General features: G+C 39.6%; 3 protein-coding genes across 5 annotated transcripts in view; 1 reads left to right on the forward strand and 2 right to left on the reverse strand.

The window, feature by feature from the left end:
* The window catches only part of sp4 (sp4 transcription factor), an 8,260-nt gene extending 2,411 nt beyond the window's left edge, over positions 1–5,849 (forward strand). Inside the window, exons 4-7 of one of the 2 annotated variants that reach the window (XM_079367818.1) lie at positions 61–1,258; positions 1,478–1,676; positions 2,255–2,448; positions 3,552–5,849. In XM_079367818.1, the coding sequence (XP_079223944.1) occupies positions 61–1,258; positions 1,478–1,676; positions 2,255–2,448; positions 3,552–3,823 (1,863 nt within the window). In that variant the 3' untranslated portion in view covers positions 3,824–5,849. Of the gene's footprint in view, positions 1–60; positions 1,259–1,477; positions 1,677–2,248; positions 2,449–3,551 lie in introns of both variants that reach the window. The other variant, XM_079367817.1, reaches the window with a different exon arrangement.
* Positions 5,850–7,386: 1,537 nt separating this feature from the next.
* cdca7b (cell division cycle associated 7b) lies at positions 7,387–13,986 on the reverse strand. 2 transcript variants are annotated; one of them, XM_079368148.1, is made up of 10 exons: positions 13,896–13,986; positions 12,346–12,489; positions 12,153–12,253; positions 11,696–11,894; positions 11,504–11,566; positions 10,735–10,917; positions 9,643–9,798; positions 9,417–9,566; positions 8,520–8,656; positions 7,387–7,895 (listed from the first exon to the last, which is right to left on the reverse strand). In XM_079368148.1, exons 2-10 carry the CDS (start codon positions 12,349–12,351, stop codon positions 7,874–7,876), a joined length of 1,017 nt encoding a protein of 338 aa, XP_079224274.1. In that variant the 5' UTR covers positions 12,352–12,489; positions 13,896–13,986; the 3' UTR covers positions 7,387–7,873. The 2 variants fall into 2 exon arrangements, with proteins under 2 accessions (XP_079224274.1, XP_079224273.1); XM_079368147.1 differs by lacking the exon at positions 13,896–13,986 and adding an exon at positions 13,649–13,889.
* Positions 13,987–18,711: 4,725 nt separating this feature from the next.
* The window catches only part of rapgef5a (Rap guanine nucleotide exchange factor (GEF) 5a), a 44,229-nt gene continuing 36,913 nt past the window's right edge, over positions 18,712–26,027 (reverse strand). The window contains exons 18-26 of the mRNA XM_079368146.1: positions 25,727–25,824; positions 24,782–24,904; positions 24,123–24,301; positions 23,924–24,014; positions 23,785–23,835; positions 23,564–23,651; positions 23,417–23,481; positions 22,765–22,819; positions 18,712–22,406 (exon numbers count right to left, since the gene is read on the reverse strand). Coding sequence (XP_079224272.1) covers positions 22,288–22,406; positions 22,765–22,819; positions 23,417–23,481; positions 23,564–23,651; positions 23,785–23,835; positions 23,924–24,014; positions 24,123–24,301; positions 24,782–24,904; positions 25,727–25,824 — 869 coding nt within the window. The 3' untranslated portion in view covers positions 18,712–22,287. The remainder of the gene's footprint in view (positions 22,407–22,764; positions 22,820–23,416; positions 23,482–23,563; positions 23,652–23,784; positions 23,836–23,923; positions 24,015–24,122; positions 24,302–24,781; positions 24,905–25,726; positions 25,825–26,027) is intronic.

Raw genomic sequence — 26,027 nt, forward strand, 5'->3', positions numbered from 1 at the left:
CATTGTTACTGTCTGTGTTTGTCTTCCTAACCACATGATTGCACCTTTTTCTGTTGACAGGTGAAGCCAATGGGTGGGACTAACAGTGTCGCAGCCAATCAACAACAGCAGCAGTTCCAGATTATCCAGGTTCAGAACCTGCCCAATGCTGGGGGCGGGGTCCAGTATCAGGTCATCCCTCACTTGCAGACTGCAGATGGACAACAGATCCATATCAGCACAGCTCCAACAAGCTCTATTGGGGCTCTACCAGAGCAAGTCCAGCTCATCCAGACCCAGAGTCCAAGCCAGCCCCAGGCCATCCTCCAGCAAGCCAACCAACAAGCCATCCTGACAAGTACAGCTAATCAGACGGTCCCGCTGCAGATCCGCCCTGCACAGTCTTTCCCGCTGCAGCTGCAAACTCTGCAGGGCTCCCAGACGCCTGTAATGACCACTTTACCCATAAACCTTGGTGGCATGACGCTGGCCCTCCCTGTGATAAATAATGTTGGAGGAGGCGGGGCTGTGCAGCTCATCCAATCAGCAGATGGAACATTCTCTGTTGCCAATGGCAACCAGCTAGTGACAACAGCAATGGCTAGCACAGCTCCTGCTTCATCAGCTGGTTCAACATTGGCTGTAGCCGAAGGTGACAGCATGTCTGATGTGACACACGTTGTTTCTGCTTCGTCAGAGGGCGGAGCAGCTGACAACCAGGTGCAGAGCAGTGAAGCAGACTCTCAGAGCCAGAACCAACCCAATGGACTGCAGAACCAGACAGATTCTGCAGGAACCATCCAGCAGGTGATCGTGGGTCAGGTGGGGCACCAGCTGGTGCAGCAGATCCAGCTGCAGCCTCAGAGTCACGGTCAGGTCCAGGGCCATCAGCAACATCAGCACATTCAGACCCTCCAGCTGGCCCCGGGACAAACCCTGCAGCCCATTCAAGCCTTCCAGAACCCAGCCCAGGTCCTTATTCGTACCCCCACCCTGTCCCCCTCTGGGCAGATCACATGGCAAACACTGCAGCTACCAGGTGGAGTCTCCCTGCAGGGGGGCCTCGGGACAGCTGTGCCACAGCAGCTGACACTTGCCCCTATGGCTGGCGGGACAACTATGGGGAGTGGAGGACTGGTCTCCCTGAGTGGAGCCCCACTGACGCTCAGTGCAGCCCAAATCAACCCAGGGTCCGGGGTTCAGACGGTCAGCATTGCCGGGCTGGGCACAGCTGGAGTTCAGGTGCAAGGTGTCCCCCTCACCATTACTGGTCTACAGGGTAAGTGTGCACTAAGAGGTATTGTGTAAGTGTAGAAACTGATCAATAACTGATTTATTTTGATAATATGAACACAAGTGTGGTGGATGGAGGAAGCCTTAGAAGTTACTAAGATAATTTGAGGTCCATTAATTGTCACGTTCCAACCTTCCAGTATCTACTTCATTTAGTAACTAGAGGCCAATTTAATCATGCAACTCAATTACCTTCACCTCTCAGGTCAACCACAGGGTCAGGATGGGGTTAAAGTTCAGTCTTCTCCTGTGACGGTCACTGTCGGCAACGTGGCATCGGGTTCATCAATGAGTCCAGACCAGCTTGGCTCTGTTCAGAGTTCTTCAGATCAAGAGGGACCGCCCAGCAAGAGGCTACGTCGTGTTGCCTGCTCTTGTCCAAACTGCAGGGATGGAGAGGGAAGGTATGACACAGTGTGGTCAAAGAAAAAGGTGTTTCAGGTCAATTACTGGATTTTACTAAACTCTTGCATTAAAAACACATTAGTGCTCAACGTAAGTCTTCAAAAAAAATAATTAAAAACAATCATAAAGCTGCTAAAAGATACGAGTTACATATAGCAAGAAGTTCTCTAAGAGCCTAAACTTACAAAAAGAGTTTTTCTCCCCCCAAATATGGTCTTGCTTACTGAAGTTTATATTTTGTGATATTTCCAAAATAATTGAAGAACATCATGTCATAGGAAGACAACTGGTTTGATAGATGGTTAGAATCCAGTGCAGCATGCATCATCATCACATCACACTGTACTCATTCCTAAAAAACTTACACTAAAAAATAGTCAGACCTGTCACATGTTTCTTGTCCATTTTATCACAGTTTGGCTAATTCTCGTGATATTTAACTTAAAACTTATTTAAAAAAACGGATGGATTACTCCAATTGGTCAAACCTGTATTTAAAAAAATACATCACTGTAACCAAACTAAAAGAAAACCTTTTAGACACTCTCGTAAACTCACCTTTGTGTTGCAGAAACAGTGGGGACCCTTCAAAGAAGAAGCAGCACATCTGCCACATGGAGGGATGTGGGAAGGTTTACGGCAAGACGTCCCATCTGAGGGCTCACCTGCGCTGGCACACTGGGGAGAGGCCATTTGTCTGTAACTGGATCTTCTGTGGCAAGAGGTTCACCAGGAGCGACGAGCTGCAGAGACACCGGAGAACACACACAGGTAGGAAACACACATTCAGGGGATGTGGCTCATCCTGCGTATGTCGGTATGGTTTGGCTTCTGCTGCAATTGTGATTACAGTTCTTATCAATTATTCTTAATCTTATTTTAAAAATATCCTCAGCAATTTGTGTCAGCATAAAGAACTTTTATTTCAAACTGACCGTTGAAATTGTTTTTTTTAAATTGAAATAACCAACTGGCAATTAAGCCCAACATGCTGTTAAATGTCACAGAAATAGTGTGTGCTGACATTACTGTGGATTAGCAAACACTCAGTTGCTACCTTGTACCATATGAGCTATTGTTCAAGGCAGGGTTGTTCATTTTCGAAAACAAGCAGGATTTTAAAAGTAGCACTCTCTCTGTGCTCCAGCCTCACCCACCCCCTCCCCTCTGTGCTCCCTCAAAAGCCACGCCCCTCACCTACATGCACTAGTGCCATTGGTTCAGAAGCGGATTTCAGCTTATGCTTTGCGTGTGGGCATGCAGAGTGACAGGGAGGTGTGATTGGTTCATAAAACATGTACTGAGTGCAGACATTAGTCAAAGTGTTTAAGTGCTTAGAAATGCTACAGATGATGGATTCTTCTTCTTTTTTTTAAGGGCACATAGTTGTTAATGTCTGTCAGGACCTAAAGACAATATCACCCAAAATCTTAAAAAGTGTATCTGGAGGAAATTACCAACCCTGGCTTTAACGTTAAATTAACTCTTCCTGTCTTCACAAGCTAGTAACATTACATAGCTGTAATGTTAAACAGTTAAGAGAAATCTAAATTTTAATGGAAGACTTATATTACAACGTTTGACCCAGCGTCATCCTTGATGGAAAGCTGTAAGTGTTATCTATACATGCATAAATCCCATGAATCCATTTAGTCAAATGGTTAAAAAAATGTCCTGATTGGTCAAAAGGAGTGCTGTGAATCTGGACTTGATCTTAACCAGCAGATTACCAGTAGTAGCATAGATTTGTAGAGAGAACTGAATTTGACATCTTGTTTTTTTTATGTGAGAAAAAAACTAATAAATTCAATTTCAAATGATGCTGTTTAGATTTAGTTTTAACTTTTTAGTTTTCTCTACACTTCTATCTTTAGGAGAAAAGCGGTTCGAGTGTCCTGAATGCTCAAAGCGCTTCATGCGCAGTGATCACCTTTCGAAGCACATCAAGACCCACCAGAATAAGAAGGGCGGGGCTGCCGTGGCAATCATCACCACCGATGACATGGAAGAAGACGCGCCAGTAGGCCTGGGGGCCATCCCTCAGATTGTTGCTGTGGCGACACTCTCACGTGACTCTGACCCCGCTACACCCACCACCTCTAATCACCTGGAGGAAGAGGAGGAAGAAGAGGAGGAGTTTGAATAGGCCATTGACTCCTGTCTCTTTGTTAAAAGCTGACTTCCTGTTTTTGGGGGGTGGTCTTTGCAGGGACTGTGAGGATGACATCTAGTTTGTTTTTTGTTTTTTTGACCTCATTTAAAAAATGTTTTTCTCTCATGAAAGGGACTCAAAAGAGAGAATATCATGCAATGAAGAGAAACCGTAAAATAGCAACATTGTTTTCTAAAAAGAAAAAGAACTAACACATATAGTGACAAACTCAGTCTAATCTTATGAAAGATTAGTTTGGCATTTATTAAATAAATCTATTTTAAATCCATTCCTGAAGAAGGAAAGGAATAAAAGTGTGTGTAGAGTAGCACAAGCCAGGAGGACCTGCCGAATCAAAAACGATTGAACATCAAGAGACATTTTCCTAATTGCAACAGAAACTAACTCTATGCACAAAGTTGAGTTCCTGATTCATACCTGTCAGACAGAACTGAGGGTCAATCATTAAACAGGAACTGTTGCAGTGCAGCGACGGAGGAGAGGCAGTCTGGGGATGGTGTATGTGTGACCTGTGTGAATGTGATTTGTATTCCCATGCCGTCATGGAGAGGATCTACCTAATTTGAGGTTTATTTATGGTTCAGGTGATGTCCTCAGATCAGATTCAGGTGTTGAACCCTTTGGAGACCAGTCTACGGATAAACTGTTAATGGAAAGAGAGGGGTTAATTCTAGAAAAAAAACAAAAGAGTAGAAAAAAAGCACATATGAAAAGATTTATAAATAATGCATTCCTATAGAGGCACAGTGCCCATTAGAAGAAAAAAAAAAGGGTTTCTATAGAGGAAAAAACAATCTAGCTTTCTACAACTTTGTTTGTGTAGTGAAAGCAATACTTTAATGACAATCTTAGTGAAACCATGTTTACATTGTCAGGGGAAGTTTTCTCTGTTAATAAAACAAGCCAAGCCGGGGGAGAACATCTGAGAGCAGTGCTGTCGTGTGAACTAAAAGCCAGAACATTTGCAGATACCACAGGGTGGCTTTAACATCAACGCGTCAATGTATCTCATGTGACTTTGTCATTTTCTAATAAGCCTTTAACGTCAGATGGTACCTGGTAGGTTTAACAACAGCATCTTCACTGATGTTTCTTTTTGCCGTCTGTGCTACTGAAGGAACCTCGTTGACCTCCAACGCCACCAATGTACACAATTGCCTTAACACAAGCTGTCGTACAGAGGGATCGTCAGGGGTTAGGTGGGACGAGGAAATGAGTGGAGCACAGAGGTAAAGAGAGCAGGTGAGGAGAGGGTGGGAGTGGGTTGGGTATTTAGATGTGGATATTATGAGATGTTTCTGGTGGTGTTGCTCTGTGTTAGTTCAGTGTGTACATTCTTTTTCAATTTTAAAATAAGTTTATTTGACAAAGTTTATTAATTGCGCCCCCCGCCCCGCCCTACAATGTTAACACACAGGAACCCAGTGTGTTTTGCTAATTTATTATTTATCCTTGATTTGTACTATTTGCCTTTTGCTGGACTTGTATTTGTGTGCGTTGATTCTGAGGTTGTGTACAGCATGTTTCAGTTTTTTGCCGTAGTGCTGCTTCTTTCTTCTTTACTCTTTGTGCTTCTATTTTTTCTTTATCTACGTCTGACCGTTGCTGTTCAGTTCTTCTCTTGCGCCATAATGTGTTTTTGAAGAAAAATAAATAAAAGAAGAAGAAAGCAAAAAAAGCTACTATTTAAAGTTGAAAAAGGTTGATACCAAACAAATTTAGATGTTTTGGTAATATTTTATGTGAAAACCAACTTTTTTCTTTCTTTGATATTTTGTAGTGACATCTCATTTGTAAATCTTTTCTAAAAGATGTTTGTCCGTCTCCATGAAATTTGATAATGGGTTTTTAGCCGGGTTAGCCTCAAAGGCTCCAGTTTGTTGATATTTTTAAAACTGGTTTGTAAAAACGTGTTATGTCAATATAAAAAGAAAAAAAAGATGAAATCGAGCAGAAACAGTTTGCCTGCATAACACAGAATAAAGTGATCCAAAAATGATTTCAATTGTTCTCTGTTGATTTTTCTTTGAAGACTCATACAACAAAACTGATGCTAAGATACTGTGATTACCATGTGTTTCAAAACGGTACAATCTTTTAATTTCTGTTCAATTGTAATGACAAAGTACCAAAGCTTTACAAACACAACATATCTGCAGTCATGTAATACAATCAAAGGAGACAGCAGCGTCTGTCAAGTGACAGCAAGAAGAAACACAGTGAGTGAGAGCTATTACGAAAACAAAGCGGTAAAACATCAATTTTCTTAGATAATGTGATGAGTCATGTTGGATGCAAAACTTGTGTTTGCTGCCGACAGAGAGAACAGGAGAGAGAGAGAAGGACGTCATCTGTCCCTGTCCCTTCAGCTCGTGTGTTGAATAATCCCCCAGCTGTGTTGTGACTGCAGTGATGATGAAGAATCGACTTCCTCTAGACTGAATGTCCTTCTCACCGTTTCTGTTATTATAGACTCACAAACTGATGCTACGCCGATCAGACCCGTTACATACAGTTACGAGACAATGTGCATTAACAGTTATTTTGATTTGTGTGAAAGGATAATTAGCCAATAAGCCGCCTGCTTCAGAGAGTCTACAAAATGATGCCATGATCAAAGGATGACTTGGGAGAGTTCACAGTCAGTTCACTTGTTTATTGAAAGCTTCACGTAGTCAGCAGCTTACCCACACCTCTGACATGTCACTCCTTTGAAGCACTTCAAAAATCACCTAAATCTACAACCTCTCTGTGCACCCTCGGGTGTTTTTGTGGAGTTCAGAAGGTAAAGGAGTTCAATATAATGAACCATCAAAGTGTCAGCAGAGAAAGATTACACTCGGCTCATCTCTCTGGATGTTTAATTATACATTGGATCAGACACTGACCCCAAAGATTGGCTGATTTGAAAAAAGGGTGTGTGCAGCTTTTGATCGCTTTGTGTTGTCGATGAGACTCCCTTGGTTCAATAAAACTTTTTTTAAAGGATTATTTTGGGGCTTTCCGTGCCTTTATTGTAGAGATAGGACAGTGGATGTGGTTGGAAATCAGGGAAAGAGGGAGTGACAGACGGGAAAGGAGTCACAGGCTGGATTTGAATCTGGGCCTGCCACTTGTTGCATGTTAGCGATACCTGCTGAAGTAGAGTAAAGTCAAGGTGTCGGCTGACCTTTTTGTGACCCTCCATCCCGCAGCACTCGTACCTGCTCATTACATGAGGTCAGCTGACTTAAGCACTGGTCAGTTAACCTGAGGATGACCCTTCTCACCTGTAATCTACAGCAGCACAAAACGCGTATAGTTGTCTAGTCCTCTTTTTTTATATGTGGATTTGATGTATTTTTTGTACATTTTTGTTATAGTGACATTTTAATTGTTTTCCTGTGCATTCTTTATCTGATCTGGTTCTGTCAAGCACTTTGGGCTGCATCGTTGTATGAAAAGGCACCATACAAATAAAGTTTTCTCTTGCAGACACAGCTCAAATATGCATCCAAGTCTGATAAAAAAAGAAAAATAAAGTACCACATGAAAAATCCTTTAGATAAATGCCATTTTTATTCAAATATTCAGTGAACTGACAAGAATACGGTAAAGTTCCTCACTTTAAGAAAGGCAGTAGCTATAAAAAAAAAAAAAAAGGTTCCTTTTGCATCCGTAACACAGAAAATAACCAAAGCTGACATTTGTCTGAACAGACAGAGGGTAGAAACAGGACAACGAAAATGTACAAATCTAGAATTCCGACTTTAAAACGATAAAAAAAACAAGCTAGCATCTTATGCAGCCTTACATCAGAAAACATTAAACGTATTAACAGTGTATGTGCCTTATGTTAAGGTGACAATTTTTTAAAAAAAGCTCTTTTTTTTTTTTTTTAGCTTTTGTTTCACGTGAAAGATAAAAGGCTGATCGAAACCTTTTTTTAAAAACAATGTGCATCATATTGAGTTCTACAGTACTGTGCAGCTTAAGAGTCTGCTCTGGGTTCCAGCTGCGTGGACAGGTTCTCGTCGCCAAACTTCACTGCACCTCCTTCTGAATCCTGCCATGGATAAAAAAAAACAAAAAAACAGGACATGAGATCTATTTGCTGTCGGTGGAGTTCTTAATTTAGCTGCAATCAACAACTCCTGGTTGAAGAATGGGATACCATCGCACAGCAAAATGTGACCAGCAAGAGGAGGAAGTGCTACGCTGTTGTGGATTTGGATGGATCTTCTACACGCAACTCAAAACAGAAGTGTATACCAACAGTAGAATATTGCAGGGGATTTTGGGGCGTTATCCACACATTTAACCAGCCTTACAAGGACTTTCCAACAATATTAAAAACAAAACCAATAAGTATTTTTAAGGGGTGAAATACTGACCAAAATAATGTTTCCAAACTTGTTTTGAGGTGTTTATATTTACACAATGAAGCAGCTATTGTTGTAGTACTCATATATATAATATATATATATATATATATATTTTTTGTAAAGGATTTTGTTTCGTCTCAAATATTAAAACATCTTACACGATCTCGTGTCAGTTTCAGACTACGCAGACTCAAGAGTTTAAATCAAGACGGGTTACGACCGCGACGTCTTGGTCTCGGTTAATGTGGTGTTGACTACAACACCAGAAGCAGCAGCTGTTTCCAAACGGATGTTTTATGTCGTACCTCTCAAGATACTCATGGACGTTGTCATGGCCGTTGTAACGTGCCAATCCCACCAGGATTCCTGTGGCACAGCGACCCTCCTTCTTACGACACAGACTGCAGTTGCACACCCCTCGACAGATGGGACACGACCAATCCTGCAAAAAGAAGAAGGTCCAAATTGAAGGATGTTACTTCATACATTTGATACACAAGTGTACACAATTTTAAGTATCTTAGGTATTTTTTCACCTTCCTTTTCTGCCGTCGGGAAAGAACCTTGTATCAGCTTGTGATTTTGTTTGAATATTTGAATATGGCAGCAGGGTGTGATAACAAGCCACACACAATGACAGTGTTTGTTTCCATCTTTGATTCTCCTCGCTCTTCTTTTGGCAGGATCTTCATCAATAAGTGGCAACAGATTTGATGCTTTGGACGACATTTCCCACTGATATCTTTTCCACATTGTCAAAGTCGACTAATGTGAGTAACATGAAAATGTAAAGGACACTATTCAGTTACCTTTTCACAAAATGATCTCATCGCACTGTGATGCTGCTCGCATACGTCACATTGTGCTATACGCCTGACCGCCTTCTCTCCTATAATGAATAATGAAGTTTCTCTTTACTTTGTGGTTTGTCTTGTTGGCTTCCACTGCCACAAAATAACTAACAGAAATAATAACATAGTCTTTAGCAATGAATAAGTCAGTGTCCCTCTCTCTACAGCTTCCAAGTCCAGATCCAGTAAATGCTTTATTCGAAGTCAAAGTTACAATTCCAGTCAGAGTCGAGGCACAAGTCCTGAAAATCAGAGCTAGAGAGTTGGACTCAAGTCCTGGACTGCCAGTTATTAATCTCTAGGTAAGCAAATCAAAGTGTCTAACAGAAGAATGTGAACGTGAGCACTGACCGGGTCGAGCAGCACATCGCGTACTTCCTCTCCGTAGCGGTTCTTCAGGCAAGGCCCACAGAACTGACCTTTGCCCCCCACACAGACTCCACTGCGACACACAGTCTTTGTGTCTACAGTCTTCTGTCTGCACTGATGACAAGAGGTGCCCTGGAAGAAAGAGACGCACACTGAAGACAGCACTAACACCGGACAGCACAGCTTCGCAAAACATCCCGTAACTCACGTTCTCCTTGTCCCAGATCTTGTCTTTGGCACGGTACGCGATGTTATCGAGGTCTTCTTTGGTGATCTCGTCCACCGACTTCACCACGTATCTGCTCCTCCTGGAAATGTAGCTCTTTCTCTTTTTCTGTCTTCCTCCTGTATGCTCCTCGTCCACCTGACCGATAAAGAGCGCAGAAGAGGCATTTAAAACACAGAGCACACAAAGAGCATGTCATCTGACATAGTAATTCCACTTTCATCAGAGCAGTTTGAGAGGCTTCCCCCGAGATAGAGCGGCACGGAGAAGGTCAGAACTCCAGGGGGAGGTGATGATTTAAAGACTTCAGAAAACTGAACCAAGAGTTAAAGATCAAACGTTTGAGTTACTTCTTTTTGCCTACACAGACGCGTATGTAACAGGTAACAAGTAAATATACACACACAGTATATATATATATATATATATATATATATATATATATATATATATATAAAATCTCTTTACAGTTTGTTCATTAATTTAAACTACATTTGAAGATCTGTTCTTAAAGGAGCTTTAAGATTTCCTCTTTATTCCACCACTTGTTTGTTTGTGTATGTGTTCAATAACGTCAACAACATACGGTTTTCTGTGTCGCTGTTTTAGCACTCCGACTAGCTACAGTGCTGCAGAGGAGCTCTCAGCCTGCAGTGAAAGTACAGAAGCACAGACCTGCCAGCTTGCTCTCTGCCCAACTTCGCTGGTCACTCTTTAAATCAAAAGTTTTATTTACAGAACAATACACCCCCGCTTTGTGTAAATAAACGATTATAAACCAAAGAGGAAGAAAAGATGTGCAGATTGATCTGTGTTGCCCTCTTTCAGTAAAGCGTGAAATCAGCTTCCAATAAACAATGAAGGGGGATGAATTTAAAATAATAATAATTTTGGCTTCAGCACTCACAGTAATATTGGTTCATGCGTCAGTATTTTATACTGGTATATTGAGCACAAGTGTATATAGACACAGCCAGCTTTTAATAGTTATTAAAGTGCGTCTTATATGGATATATCGGATTTTACGTCAAGTGATGACATTTGAATAAATGAATGATTCGAGTGTTTTCGTACCTCCACCAGTCTCCTGATGTCGACAGTCCTTGGGACTCTGACAGAGAGCGGCTCGCTCTTTTCCTCCACAGCAAAGTTCTCAGGAGGACGAGCCTTACGGGACGGGTTCCGCCTCTCAGACCCCACCTCCGGTTTCGACTTGCGTTTTCTTGCCGTTGCTTTTTCTTGCGCCTGCTTCTTCTTCTGCACAATTACAGAGTAGAGAATATACAGAAAGAGAGAGTTTTTTATAATAACAGAACAATACAAATATCACTCACTGAAAAAACTTGGGCATCTTGTCCAAGGACACATCGGACAAGTAAATTTCCAGTTGAGAGAGAACTGACTTTACCAACCGAGCCACAGCCATCCAATGTTAAACTGAGTTCATGATGTGTTTAGGTGCCTAAATAAAGAGAACCATTATTTCACGAAAATGGCTTAGTTCAGTTTAGAACGTTTTTAAATCTCAACATATTTGCAGATAGACAAAAAAGTGAGTAAAAAAATGATGCCATAACATATTTTAGATACTTAAATGTAAGAGGATATGATTAGTTGGGGCTGTAAGAGTAAATGAATCAGCCACCAGATGTCACTGTGTTTCTCTAGTTAAAAACTCTTTCTGCACAACTGTTCTACTCTGGGTAAAACAGTGTACCAACAAATAGTTCATAAAATTAACTGGTGATGATCTGTAATACTAAAAACAAAATGTTATTTCATGCCAAGTACGTTTTCATTTATTGTTTATACACATATTGTTATGAGGACTGCGTGTACTCACTTGAGGGCTGGTGTGTGGAGTCAGGTCAGTCATGGTGCTCAGATCAGAGAACAGCTTGGCCAGCTGTGAGACAACAGAGCACAAGTGTCAAACAGCAGCTCTGTCAGGCTGGGCAGGTATTTTATGTGCGTCATCATTAAGTTTCTAAAACCGTGGAGACAATTTAAGACATGTTCAGAAGGGGTTCATCACCATGGCTTTGTTCTCCTGGATGTTTTTGTCTCTTTTCCTCAGGCTCTGAGACAGGACGTCCTCTTTGTCATCTTCCTCGTCTTGCTGCTGCTCCTTCACCTTCTGTCTCGCTCTTGCAGGAGCAGGGTCTTTCGTCGTCTTTTTTAGGTTTTTCTCGGACAGCTTCTGTTTGAGGGTGGATGGTCTTTTGACTGGAAACCTAAGGAGCAATATTAGAATTAAATGTTCATTTGATCACAGAACAATCAACACAATTGTGCTCTGTATGGTCCCCTTTTATCTATGGACAATTGGAAAAAAATAATAAAAAATAAGCGGAATTATTCTAAAATCACAATGTGTGTTTAAATGATACAACACACAGAGAAACAGATGATTATTTATGTGTCTTTTAGATTGAACAAAAAAAAGGACAGTAACTGTTACTTTTTTTGCTTATTTACAGGTTCAAACACACCTCAGGGCGACTAACAGACTCCTCCTCTTAGGGGGAGGAGCGTCCTCTCCATCAGAGTAGAAGCCGGTGTCCATGTCACTGTCTTCCTCTGAGTCCACCCTCTGGAAAACACCAAAAGAACAAGCTTCAAATCCAGTGCTTTGGCTGCAGTCTTGCAAACACTTTGAGCAGCCAGATATAAATCAGCTCATACCTTCATCTTTAACCGTTTGTCAAGAGAACCTGTAGCCTCTTCCTCCTCTTCTTCACTGAAACCTTCAAACTCCTCCTCACTGTCCGATTGGCTGAACAGACGAGTTAACTCCGCGGTAATGAACTTGGACTTGAAACATGGAGCCTGTTGGTAGACATAGAGGAACTTCATTGTTATCAGTAGCATGCTGTGTTTTTGTTTTTTAAGTGGGTCCTTTTCCATTTATCTTGTGCACCTGACAGTGTGTAACTACCTGAAGGGTGCATAAACCAAAACAAGAGATTACTGCAAGTCAGTGAAGTAAGTGAGCTAACAGTATGTTTGTTTGTTTTTAAATTAGCTGTGCAATGTGAAATAAAGAAAATACACTCAACACATTTATTAGACTCCAATGATGCACATAATGAAATCCCATTAACAACAACATCACCTTGATTCTTTATTCTAAACTCCAGCTGGCATCTTTGTATTAAATCAATCAGTCAATGCATGTCTCCATGGTTACCAGCTATTATAGCAAAAAGAGATTTTAAGATTTTAAACTTAACCCAAGTAACTACCGAACAGTGCATCATTTCAAACATAACGGGGTAGGAAATGTAATCCCAATTATAAAAGAAGTTGTAAAAGAACTTATAATTAACCTTTTACTCTTCTTATCCTTTTTTTAAAAGTTTTAAAACAAAAGTTGTCACAAAAAGTTATTAGATTATTGTTTATAGATTTATTAAACTAATACAACAGTTTCAAGTTTTACAGGCAAATCTAGAAAGCCAATAGACAATACCAGTATTGAGTTTTAATATTGTGTTCTTGATTGGTCGCTTGTGAAAACATTACAGGCCTGTATCTATAGACTATAAGACTTATTGTTTTGGCTCTAGGATCTATGTATGAAACTGTCTTTTAGACCTAAGGTCACACTTGTTGACATCTAAAATATGAGTAACTTACTTTTCAAAAGGATGGCACAGATTTGACAAGCACACTTATTAATAACAACTTTAACACAATAAAAACCCTTACAGTGAAAATCATCACGTGTAATGACTGTTCAGCTAGATGGTCAACCATGTCAGACAAAGACATGAAGACACATTTGCAAACTTATATTGGCAAACTTATAACACAGATTGTTTTGAAAGGACATCTGAGTTACTGTCCTGGATTGGACAAATATTTTCGATTCATCTTTAAAGTTAGCTGATGATTGACGGTTCTTGTTTTCAATGTGGGTTTTCTTCGACACAGACGCCATTGCAGGAAACAAAACTATAATAACACAAAATCTCCCCTGGCTTACCTTCGACATTAGGGTCATTTCTTATCTGTTTCACGGCTAAAACCCGGCCAAAAGAAAAGTATCTCCTTTAAATATGCAAACAAACCAATGAGTAGTGGTGGGTTTAAAAGTTAACCGTGAGACAACTCCGGTGATTGTAAACGAAGGGGTTTACTTTTGTTCAGTATTCACAAACATTTGTTAACAAGGCGGAAACGCACATTGTTAACAATTCATCGATAGGCGTTTACAACAAAAGCCTTCTCACATGTGTAGTTTTCAAAAATATTTGTTCTCTTCATGTTTACGTGTATTTTCGCCTCTGAAACAAACACCCGAGATGACAATGGTACAGTCCGAACTTTCGCGCGAAAACGGCATGTGGGCGTGGTTACCCAAGGAAAAGCCCCTCCCTCCTGACTTCGTCTTCTTCTTTTAGTTTACTGGCGGGTTACAGGTTCCATGACTTAAAGAGGTGCATACCGCCAGTGACTGTACCAGAGGCTGTGGCGTGAACCACAGCTCTGGCGTGAACTATTTGAAATTACATTAAATGTAATTAATGAAAAACAAACACAAAAAATAAAATAAAGATAAAGGTATTCATAACATAAATTAAAACTATAACACAAATCTCAATCCTGTGATACAACCTTAACCTATCAATATTCTATGACAGCTTTATGTTTTCTCAAGTAAGCATAAACATTATTATTTTGAAACCTGTGGACTCATGAACAGAAGATGGATTGAATCGTAATTGTTTATCCGATGTAACAAAAATAATACTGTGCAAGTCTGTTCTTCTGCAAGTTCTAGTTCAACTCTACAAGTCACTGCTGTGTTGCCACGTGATTGATTCTTTTCATGTTAATCAGATGAATGCACTTTGACATAAAAGTGTAATTATGTTTTACACTGGGTCAGGCTCATACAATTTATGGAAGGTAGCCATAAACCTGTTACCATACTGTTTTGTTAGTCCTGGTTAATCTTTATTCCAAAACTTCTTAGCATGTTTGTCACGTTGCAACTGATAATAAAAATAAAATAATGCCCTTCCTTATTTAGTGTTACACAAAAGTTTAAGGGACAGGTTATTGATTGGTCAAGTTGATAAACTATCAACCCAATCTAAATGAGACAATACTGGCCTCAATGTCTATCATAAAGGCTCTAAGTTTTTATCCTTCTATTATTTTTAATGAAACAATTGTTCAGTGAACTGGTCAAAATATATCTAACTGGTCAGGCCTCCTGTATTACTGTCAGAATAAAAGACATTTCTAAAGGATTGTGTTTGTAAACAGGAAGTAAAGACTGTTTGCATTAACCTTTATTTATCTGAAGTTAGCTTAAATGAGCTCACATTAATCTTAATCTCTTATAACATTATTACTTTATAGAGATGGAAATTGCTGTATGGGGCCTTTTTTTTTTTTTTTTTTTTTTTTTTTTAGCTTGCTTTGATTTTTGTTGATAATTTAAACAAAAGAAAAACGTGTAATGAAGAGTAAAACATTGTTGTATCCCTGATTAGGGACTTTGACCATACAGTGAGGGTGACCTGCATTTGACTCAGTGACATCCACAAAGAAGACAAGTGAATGTGGTCTGATGGCTGCCCGGCCATTTTTTTCTTTTGGACGACAAGAGAGCCGAACAGCATAAAAGTGATTGTACAGAAATGTGTCTTGCTGTTGTTATAGGATATGTGCATGTGTTTACTAGTTATTTGATTGACCTTTGTTTGAATAAATATCAATTGAATCACCCACCCACTCAACTGCCACCTCACCATCATGCCCTCCGGACGCAGGTACAGGTCCATGCTGTGCAGGGGGGCGCGATACTGCAGTCATTGCAGCCCTCAATAAGATGCCTGACATAGATCCACCTCAGTTTCATTCTCCTGTTTTCTCATAACCATATGCACTATATGTCCTGTTGTCCTCCATGTATGTCCCCCTGTCATTCTTTGTCGGCGCACAGCCCTTAAACTGTACTGTTTGGTGAAAAAGAATTTCCCCTCGGAGACAATAAAGTCTAAACTCTAAACTCTATCTGGAAGTCCAGATACCATACAGCATGCACATACTGTATATATTGACTCTTAACTGATACATTAATCACATTGATAAGCTGGATATCATGCTGTTGAAGTATCTGTTACTCCTTAATGGAACTGATCAAATGTAAATTCGTCTGTCTCATAGTTTATGGATAGTGTTTTCATTTTTTGTTCCTTTATGATCATTTGATTATTTGAGTGATTGAAATGCATATTTATGATGCTATAATGAAATACTAAAAAGAATAAACTGTGAAATCCCCCTGAATGTGCTGCCAGAGAGCCATAACTGTTATCTATCAAAAGAATAGATAACATGAATGACACTTGTTGTTATAACCCAAATAAGCAGCACGTGCAAGATCACATGATCTCTCTTAATGGTGACCTTTGCTTTAATGGAATGGCCTTCCTTATTCAGTGTTGTGGAAAGTTTGGTCTCAGGGAGGGTTTTACTGAAGTTATCGAGCTGATAACCCGATGTAAACAAGACTTATTTGGAAAAGAATAATTAAATGATTATTAGTGTATGATTCATATTATTAACTACCGTACATGAAGAAATAGAATAGACTGTTAATTATGAGGAATTTAATTTCTTGATAGAATCTGAAATTCAATTGAATGTTGAAAATTAAAACTGTTCCTTAAAGCTAAAAGAACATCTTAAAGCTGCTTGTAAAGCTTTTATTATGTCAACTTAAAAGCTATTTTGTCAAAAAAAAGAGCTTTACAAACATGTCAACTGGTTTGGATTTTTACTCATTTTAAAGTAAATGTTTAATTTCCGACTTTAAAATAACACCCATCAGCGGTAATCAACATAGAAGTGAATGACGGGTGAAGTGCAGAAACCGCATGATGTTTAAAATAAAGATGTTGGAAAAGGTCTCCCTTCATGTTTCATATATTTATTTTAAGAGAAAATCAAAGATATTCAAAACAAAGCATGTTATTGAGATCCTGAAAGATTTATCTTTGTGAATGAAATGTTAACAGGGAGCTTTATCTTATACACGTTGCTTGAGAGTTCTGGTGAATATATCACCGAACAGGTTAGTTCAATATAGATGAGGAAGTAATCTCAAGAAGGAAACTGAGTCAAATGAATATTTAATGCTGGGGGGGGGGAATCAGTGCCAAGCAAAAAAGTTCTTGTAACTTCAAGGGAACCGTTTTCAGTATTACATTTTTCTGATTAGTAAAAAAGGTAGAAAGAAAAACAAATTATAGTGCAGCTTAGCCAATCTAATCACAAAATCCCATCTTTTGTTATTACCAACTATTCAATTAAATGATGACAGGATTGTTGATTCTGATGGATTCTGATGATTCTATTAAACAATCTGAAATATGTAAGACACATTATAGGCTTGGTTTTATTTAATATTTTAGTTGGTAAACATACCCATGTTTGGTGTTTCAACAAATGAAAGGAAACATCAATCAATAGGCAACTTTGTCCTTATCAGATCTAATTATGTAGACCTTAAATTAATAAACCAAAGGTCTTCAGTCACGTATCTGGGTAAACCTTAAAGTGAACGTGTTTGCCAGGTAGCTATAACCAATGATATCTCACCAACAGTGTAAACACCCTCTCCGATGCATATAAAAGAAAGTGATCTTTCAATCATTTCTCAAAGGTTCTTGTTATCATCCTGCAGTGCAGATCAACTTTTCCAAAGACAGAGAGACTGTGACACCAAGATGCTGCTGTTCCTCTTCCTGTTTGGCCTGACTCTGGGTGCTGTGTCTCCTTCAGATCAAGATCAGTTGAAGCTACAGCGTGGAGCCTGTCCGAGGTTCTGGTTCAATTTCAACGGTCGCTGCTACAAGTACATCAGCACACCTATGACGTGGGCTGATGCAGAGCTCCACTGTTTGTCACTTAGAGCAAACCTGGTGTCTATTCACAGTCTCGCAGAGCAAAACTTTGTCAGATCCCTGATTAGGAACTTCGACCATACAGAGAGGATCACATGGATTGGACTCAGTGACATCCACAAAGAAGGCAAATGGATGTGGTCTGACGGCTGCCGGGCAACATTTTTCTTTTGGAAGGCAGGAGAGCCAAACAACATTCAAGGGGAACATTGTGGTCAGTGCAATTTTGGCACACTTCGACAATGGAATGATGAACACTGTAATGAAAGGTTTCCCTCCGTTTGTGCATCTCGAATCAACTGTCCATAGCAACTGAGATGTCAGAGATGGTCTGATTCAACCTGGTTACTGCTCACGTTGCTCCGTTTTTTTAAAGTCAGCTCAAACATACGTGTACACCATAGACTGTAAATAATAAGACAAACACTTTCATTTGTGAGTAGTCATTTTAATGATGAATGTAGAAAATTCAAACTCTAGTGGCGATTCTACATGTAAATATGTCCAAAGCAATTTAAATGACTAAGAGTTATCAATAATAAAAATGATTATAATATTCCAGTCAGCATACAAAATCAACATTTACCAAGATGAATTCAAATGAAGTCATAACCGGTACATATGAAGACTTTGTATATTCATGTTATGATTTTTGTCAATCAACCATTATGTATGTGTGTCTGTTTGTGTTGAATTTTGAATCACAATGTATATCTCACTAAACAATACAAAAAAGATTCAAAATGACAAAATGATTTGTATTTGTAACTTGTTTGCACCCTACAGTCTCTCCTATAAAGAAACTGATATCCAAGTCAGCCATATATTGTAATAATAGTTGTGTAAATTAAATTTTCATTTAGTTTCATGTGTTGTCTTTGTTAGGGTTTGTGCTTCTGTGGAGGGATGTAAAGGTCTGGGTGAATTAGAACTGACTGCATCAATAGCCTATGGTTTCCTGTTGTGGCTTATAGTCATTTAGTTGTCCTCCTAACATGTCATTTACGCAGCAGGTCTACGGAGGTTAGTCTGACACCATTGGTCAAAGGGACTTCACATAGTCTTGCAGTAGTTAACAATTATAGAGACAGAGCACAAGACAAAAAAACACAAGCTCACACAGATGTCACATAAAACCTATAATTTATTTGTTTCAGTCAAATTCGACATAGTAAAACACAGCTTTAGAAAAGACATGTGGCTTTAGCTGTCTGAGGGTCGAGGGGACACAAGGGGAGACGTATTGCTTTGTGGTTGACTATGTTCTTCATTTACAACCCATAAATTATAACAACATACCAAACATGGGCATATATTTACACATCAACAATATTACAATAGTACAAAGCCTTCAATGTGTCCTCTTTGTGTTGTGAACTTTGTTAGTTTTCCTGTTTTAACATGCAAAAAGGTTTTAAACAACATTATTTAAAAAAAAACAAAAAAACCTAATTTAACACAGTCATGTCAACAGCAGATAAAACACTGAACACATCTCCCTGTCGGTTCGTGTACATTAAAGCAGTTGGCATCAGAAGAAAAAGTGGGCATCACCACAATGACCTGCTCTTCTGCTGCCCTCTACTGGCCACAAAACAGAACAAGTAGTTCTACATTCCAGTTTCGCAGCTTTAAATCTTTTCTGCTAAAGAGAGCTCTTTGACATTGTTGAACCTCTGAACATGGCACATTTAGTTTTCTCATCTCAAAAATACATAAATAAACAATATACTACAATAAGTTACAAGTATGGCACAGTTAATTTGCTTTGAATGCGCTTGTGCGTGTGTTTATTATGTACAGGACAGTTAAAAAAAAAAAAAGACTACCAAATGCATTTCTTTGTTGTTGACTTTGAGAAAAAAAACCATAGCCCTGATTTCTCTGCTCCAGCAGTCAAAGACCGGCTGATGATGGTTCTTTATCAATGATACCTTTTTAATCATAAATGGTTCCTTTTTGGATTCACATAATGGCAAGGAACAAATCTCAAGAATTGTTTGTAATCTTAAATCCAGGGCAATAAAACATTTTAAATCCAAAAAGAAAGTTGAATATTTAAGTTGCTCCAATAGTATTTCAACCTCAGCTTTCTGATTTGGTTGACTATAGCCATAAAATCGGGCTCCATATTCAGTGTCAGAGCATTTATAGGAGGGGTTTCTGAAAACAACAGGACGTTGTCAGTCTATAAAGAGTTATTAAAGTCAGTTAAAAAGTCAGTCACATTGGGGTTTTTTTCCTGAAAAAAAAAACTTAGAAAAATGCGTCACTGAAATGTTTTGGAAATCTCAGTCCACCATTTGATTCGTACTGATCTGCAGGAGAGAGCAGCTCGGGCTCTGATCGACTCAGAGTTGAAATGAGGATGAACCCACATGGCAACAACATTTCTTCAATATTGCACTTAACCCTTCATGTTTTATAACTGCTGACAAAACGCAAGGCTGGCATCACATGAACATACAGATCATACAATCTCACACTGGAATTTACTCAGCGGAAAAGTACAGCTGATACAGTTTGAAGACTGCTTTTGGTTCTAAACAGAGTTTTGCATCTTAATTTGTAATAGTCTTCATCACTACCAAATGTTTTCTGAATGATTCTAAACACCTTCGTGTGACTCTAGACTAAAAGACTAATAACAAAGCAGGTTGGTCTCTCAGTGATTTGACTAACTGGGTTTTGTTACACGTCATGTCTACAGGGCAATGTCATCAGAATTTCGTTCAGAAAAAGAAACACTTACAGTCAATATATAGTTAGAGGGAATTATTGTAATGAGTGAGAAGGATTGATAATGGGTAAAAGCAAAGCTGCGAAAATCCTCCCAGGCTTACTTTGATGGAGAAAGTCTTTGTGCTTCCAGAGTTGGTCTGTGTTGAGTTTGTCTAATAAAGCTAATGTATGTCTAAACAAAGATGCTTTGCTTTGACTAATCTCTTCATGTAGTAAAATGTAAGGATTAATAGGAAAAGAAAAAGAGCTCTATGATGAGGATGTAACTCCATATCAACCAAAATACAATCACACACCCTGTAATCAGTCATCATAATGTCAGAAAGCTTCTCTGAGAGAAGGCAGATCTGTCTGATATTTTTAAACAAAGAGCCACGACTCCATGTGACATTTGGCACTGAAAAAATGTATAGGTCCATATTATATACAATGTTAAATAATCATTATCTATTCCCACGAAAAACCTCAGAGGAGCGCATGAGGAGTGTTTAAATTAAAGTCAACCAGGACTTTAAAACACAAAGAACCAAGTGCTGTTCCCGATTTATCAACAGTGTTTGAACTTTTGCACACTCAAGAGAACTATACTGTCAATATACAGTCATTCCTGAATTCACAAGATACAATACACTGTAGATCTGCACTTTTTGTTTCTCACTGAGGCGCTACATTTTATATTTTAAGACAGTGCCACAGTGAGAAAAAAAAAGGTTCAAATAAAAAAGTGTAGCTATGTTAACGTGTTGTACTGCTTCAGAACAGGCTGCTGCTGGTGTTACATAATACAGTACTACACAAGAACCAAAAAAAGCTCCACATCTAACACCAAATTAACTGTAAGCATGTAACTGGATATACATGCACTGAAAGGCTGACTTATGATATGCTCATGAAATCATATGAGACGACATGTGGAGCCGGATTTGAATACCAGGGCCCAGTTGTTCAAAAGTCATCTGATTAGATTAAAGCCTCCACATTATATTAAACCTTGACGAGGGGTTGCTAAAAGGAAAAACAATTCTGTAACTGAATAGGATCAGTAAATCCAATCTTGAATTTCATCTGGATAAAAACGTCCAGTAGGTGTTCGAAACTTTGCAGTGGGATTGGAATAACTCTGACCTCAAAAATCATGATCCAAGGTTTTTTGCCCCATAAACAATTCCCCAAATGGCTGTTGATATCAAACATAAAGGTTTGATTGAAAGCAACAGTCAGGATGTTTCAGGATGTTTAGATCACTTGTAATCCAGATTTTGTAATCATTTAAAGTCTGTAACTGGATAATTTTAACACTGCATGTTTTTCCTTTTAAAAAAAAAGAAGCAAAAATGAGCTGAACTAGCTGATTCTGGGTATCAAAAAAGCTTTTAAACAAATGGACCATGGTTATAAGCTCACCCTCTGTTTGTAGCTGAAATGATGAAGATGCTGTTAAACCCTTATCAGGAGACTTTGACAGAGATCAAGAAACAATACACCTGCTTTAACGGCTCATAAATAACAAAAAGCTCATCACAGGAACATAAACAAGGGAATATTCAGCCCAATAGATACTGTACAAACTAGTTACAACTTCCTCTGTCTCAGTTTGGCAGACCTCCATCTTGCTGCACAGAATCTCTTCTTGGGTTTGAAGGCCTTTACAAATATTTTTTTCTCCACGTTTGTTGTCCATAAGCCATCAACAAATAGGCCGCTCTGTGTCTCCGTGGGTTTTTGACACAATACCCGTCACCTTCTCATTGTGGCACCACTGCTGGTTGTGATATTGTGTTGCTTTGTACACTTGAGTGTGTCACATTTCGCCTCACAAAGCGTCCCTCGCGTCACACGCACAAGGTGCAAGCATTTGTCTAGTGTCTTTGTGCACCCAAGTATAAGTGTGTGTGTGTGTGTTTGTGTGTGTGTGTGTGTGTGTGTGTGTGTGTGTGTGTGTGTGTGTGTGTGTGTGCCCTTAAGCGCGTGGCTCCAGTTTGTGTGACAGCTCGAAAAGCGTCTGCTGATTGTCGATGATGTGCAGGTAGTGAACGCTCGCCCTCACCTCCACACTGTCGGCACCGATAACCTCGTTACCTAAGAGAAGGACACACAAACAAAAAGTGTGCATCAGTCACACAGAGGAGTTTTCAAGAACGCCAACAGTCACACACAAACATAGACTGTACTGCTCTCATATAACGAGTGTCAAGGTTTGTCTGGAAATGGTTGCTTGGTAACTGCAGCAGCAAAACTGAGTTGTATAGCTGCAGTATACCAACTCAGCAGCAGGTGGCGGTAGAGTCTTTACGTCGAACTGATCTGAACATTAACACTATATCCAACAGATTGTGAGCCCACGAAGCTGAGAAGGAATTACATTTTGTCCTATTTAGGATCATTGTATCTTGGGTATTAAGTCACAGGTTTTTAAAAAAAAAAAGAAACAACTCACCCGGCTGGTCGCTCTGACAGTGGCGAATCATTCTCACTGTGTCTGCGATCATATGCTGTAAAGGTTCAGGAGAAGACATGTTGCATCAGTGTAATAGGAAATGGGGGTACAGATGATCTGTCCTTGAGCATAAATCCTCAAAACAAAGCTTGCTCTAGGAAAAATTCCACAATGCTGCCAGTCGTTCTCTTGATCTGTTATGAACAGCACTTCTTCAGTCTTCGAGCCCATCTTTTTTTTTGGCATAACAGACTGTGACCACATTAAGTATGGTCAGAAAAAATCTATATGATGTGCGATATATGCAGATCTAATCTAAACTACTTTTGAACTTTGCCTGAAAGGACACAACAATGACACATTTCTGAAGACAGATTCTGTATATGAACACAGAATCTGCAGGCAGGTGACGTGATTATTGATGGCACAAACACTTTGGCTTTGTAGTCAGAGCAGTGTCATCCTCTGACAGTTCATCAGGCTTTGTCTGTGTGCAGGAAATTTAACGTGTGAAGGGCAAATGAAGAGCACCGATCATCTTGTCTTGATTTTCATGTATTTACTTTATAATGGTTAAAATAATAACAGTTATTTAAATGTGGCCTTTGCTGAGTGACATTAAAAAAACAATGAAATAACTGACTTAACTCACCAGCTTCTCAAAGTTGACCAGGTTGTCATGGAAGGTCTTGTTTCCCTCGTGGATAAAAGTGATGTCTTAAAACAGGGGACACATGTTGAATGTTATTTAACAAAAACAGGCAGCTGTGTGTTTGTTTGAAGGGGTTAGAGACGGTACCTTTCAAAAGAAGAGGCATGAAAGGGATCTTGGGAGGTTTCATCCTCTTGAATGCTTCTCTGTAGGCTTTGTGGTTCAGAGAGGGATCCTGGGAGAGAAAGACAGAACAGAAAGAGAGAGAAAAGGAATAGATTGTGAAAGAGGAACGCTTTAGATCATTCACAAGATTTGATAATCAAAGAATAAAAATTGATCTCTTGTATGTGTTCAGAAAATCTCACCGTGATGAGCTCGAGCTCAGAGAAAAGCTTCTTGAACTTCCCTGGACATTTCTACAAAGAGAAAGCGTTGGGTCAGGTGGTATTTATGAAACAAATCCACACGTAGCAAAACACAAAGTACAACAATGCACATGTTTACCTCCCAGGTTTGGTTGAGTCGGCTGACAGCTGCTGTGTTAAGACCCATGATGATGGCAAAGGCAGAATTCAAATTTCTTTGGGCTTTACAGCTACAAATACACAAGGTCAAGAGATGTCAGCATTCTGCACAAAAACATTCATGCACCTTCACACATGTTCGTCTTTGTGTGTGTACACTTCTGAGAGTGTGTTCTTACTGAGCAGCGATCTTGATGAACTTCTTGAGCAGCTGCACTCTCTTGTTGAGTGACACGCACATGAGCACCTCAGACATGACCCACTGCTGTACCTCGTTGCAGCGCTGCAGCAGGACTGAGAGCGCCGCAGTGTGGCCACCGCTAGGAGAACGGCTTAGGGTGTAGTACACCAGCTCCTGCTGCATGTGGAAGGAGGGAAGAAGATGATTGAAACTCAGTCCCAATATTTAAGTAAAGACATGTAAGAGATCAGAAGGGGCATTTCTGTTGCTATTTTTGTCCAAAAACTAATCCAAAAACAGAAAAAAAATCAATATAGGTTCATGTAAAAAAGTAAAAAACTTAGAACAGCCAGACATAATAACGTTCACATGTCAGCGTTTAAATGTAGCCCTTGTTTTTCCCTCTATCCTATGCTTCTCCATTTTCACAAATACTCAGCTCTTCTGAAGCTGCAAGAAGACTTTCTGTACTAATGATCAAGCAAATCTTGTGGAGCATTTGCATCTTTGGCTCTCATGTTTAAACAATCTCTGTAATGAATATGAATTCATTACAAACCAAACCCACACAACACGTGTGGATATATATATATATATATATATATATATATATATATATATATATATATATATATGGATGTGCATGTGAGAGCGAACCTCATGGATGGATTTGAAGAGGCTCCAGTCCAGGTGTGTGAGAGCAGCAGCCACATCCCAGGTGTTAATACCTAAGAGTCGCACCGGCCTCTTGCTAAGCTCAGCACTGTCTGTTAAAGGAGGCTGCGCACACACAAGGGAGAGACACACAGATACACAATGTCAATGTGAAAGTAAATGGAGAACACTACTTATCATAGACACAGGTGTTGTATATTTACAAGAACAAGACTACCGCCAAACAAGAAAACAGTCCTGTGATCATCAGACATTACATAACAAAGACACTGTGGGTGGATAAACTCATCCCAACTTTAAAGGAGGAGAGAGAGAGAGAGAGAGAGAGAGAGAGAGAGAGAGAGAGAGAGAGAGAGAGAGAGAGAGCATGACTTGAAAGCTGAAAGCAGAGCAGTGATTCTTATAGCACAATTGTTCTGTCCTACTCTATTTACATGAATTAAAATGTGGCTTTTGTGTGCCTGACAACTGACGTCAGTGTTTACTTCTTAAAACTGCCAGCCTCCTATCATACAGTAGATTCAGGGACATTTCAATGGAAGGCTTCTCAATATCTTGTAAACTTTTGAATCCAGATTGAGGCTCCACTGGAAGGAAAAACAACATTTCACACTGATACAGCACTTTTCTATCCCACTGCCATGGCTGGGCGACAACACAATGGTTGTGGTCCACAGCTGTTTCTTCTCCATTGAGTCAGAGTTATTCGCAATCACCTGGCCTAAGTCTTTCTGGCTTGCTCAGAAAGCATGACTCTCCAAAAAGCTGTGGAAAGATTGGTCATATGGGGAATAGGACTTGTATTTGTCATGCCTGATTTCCCCAGCATGTTTAGAATAACCATATACAGTACTGTATACGAGAACTTGGAGAGATGTCATATCACAGTAGAAAAGAAGAAGAAAACAGAACAGCACATTTACATACCAGGATCTCAGTGAGGTCCCTGCGACAGGCCATGAGCTTTCCCTGTGGGGTCAGAGACTCTGAATATGCACAGTCACTGGGCTGTAACACCCTCCGCTCTGCAGATACACACACACAGATGAGGAGAACAACAGAAGCATGACGATGATGATAATTTAAGACCAAAGGAGCAGTAGTACTGATTCCCAAACCGGGCTACTTTGCTGTACTTTTAATGTTCTCAAGGTCTAGGGATTATCTTTGAAGATTAAAGATTTAATAACACTAAAAACACTTTGGCAAGGTAGCTAACAAAGCACAG

The sequence above is a fragment of the Symphodus melops genome (assembly GCF_947650265.1).
Source record: "Symphodus melops genome assembly, chromosome: 18".
Lineage (NCBI taxonomy): Eukaryota > Metazoa > Chordata > Actinopteri > Labriformes > Labridae > Symphodus > Symphodus melops.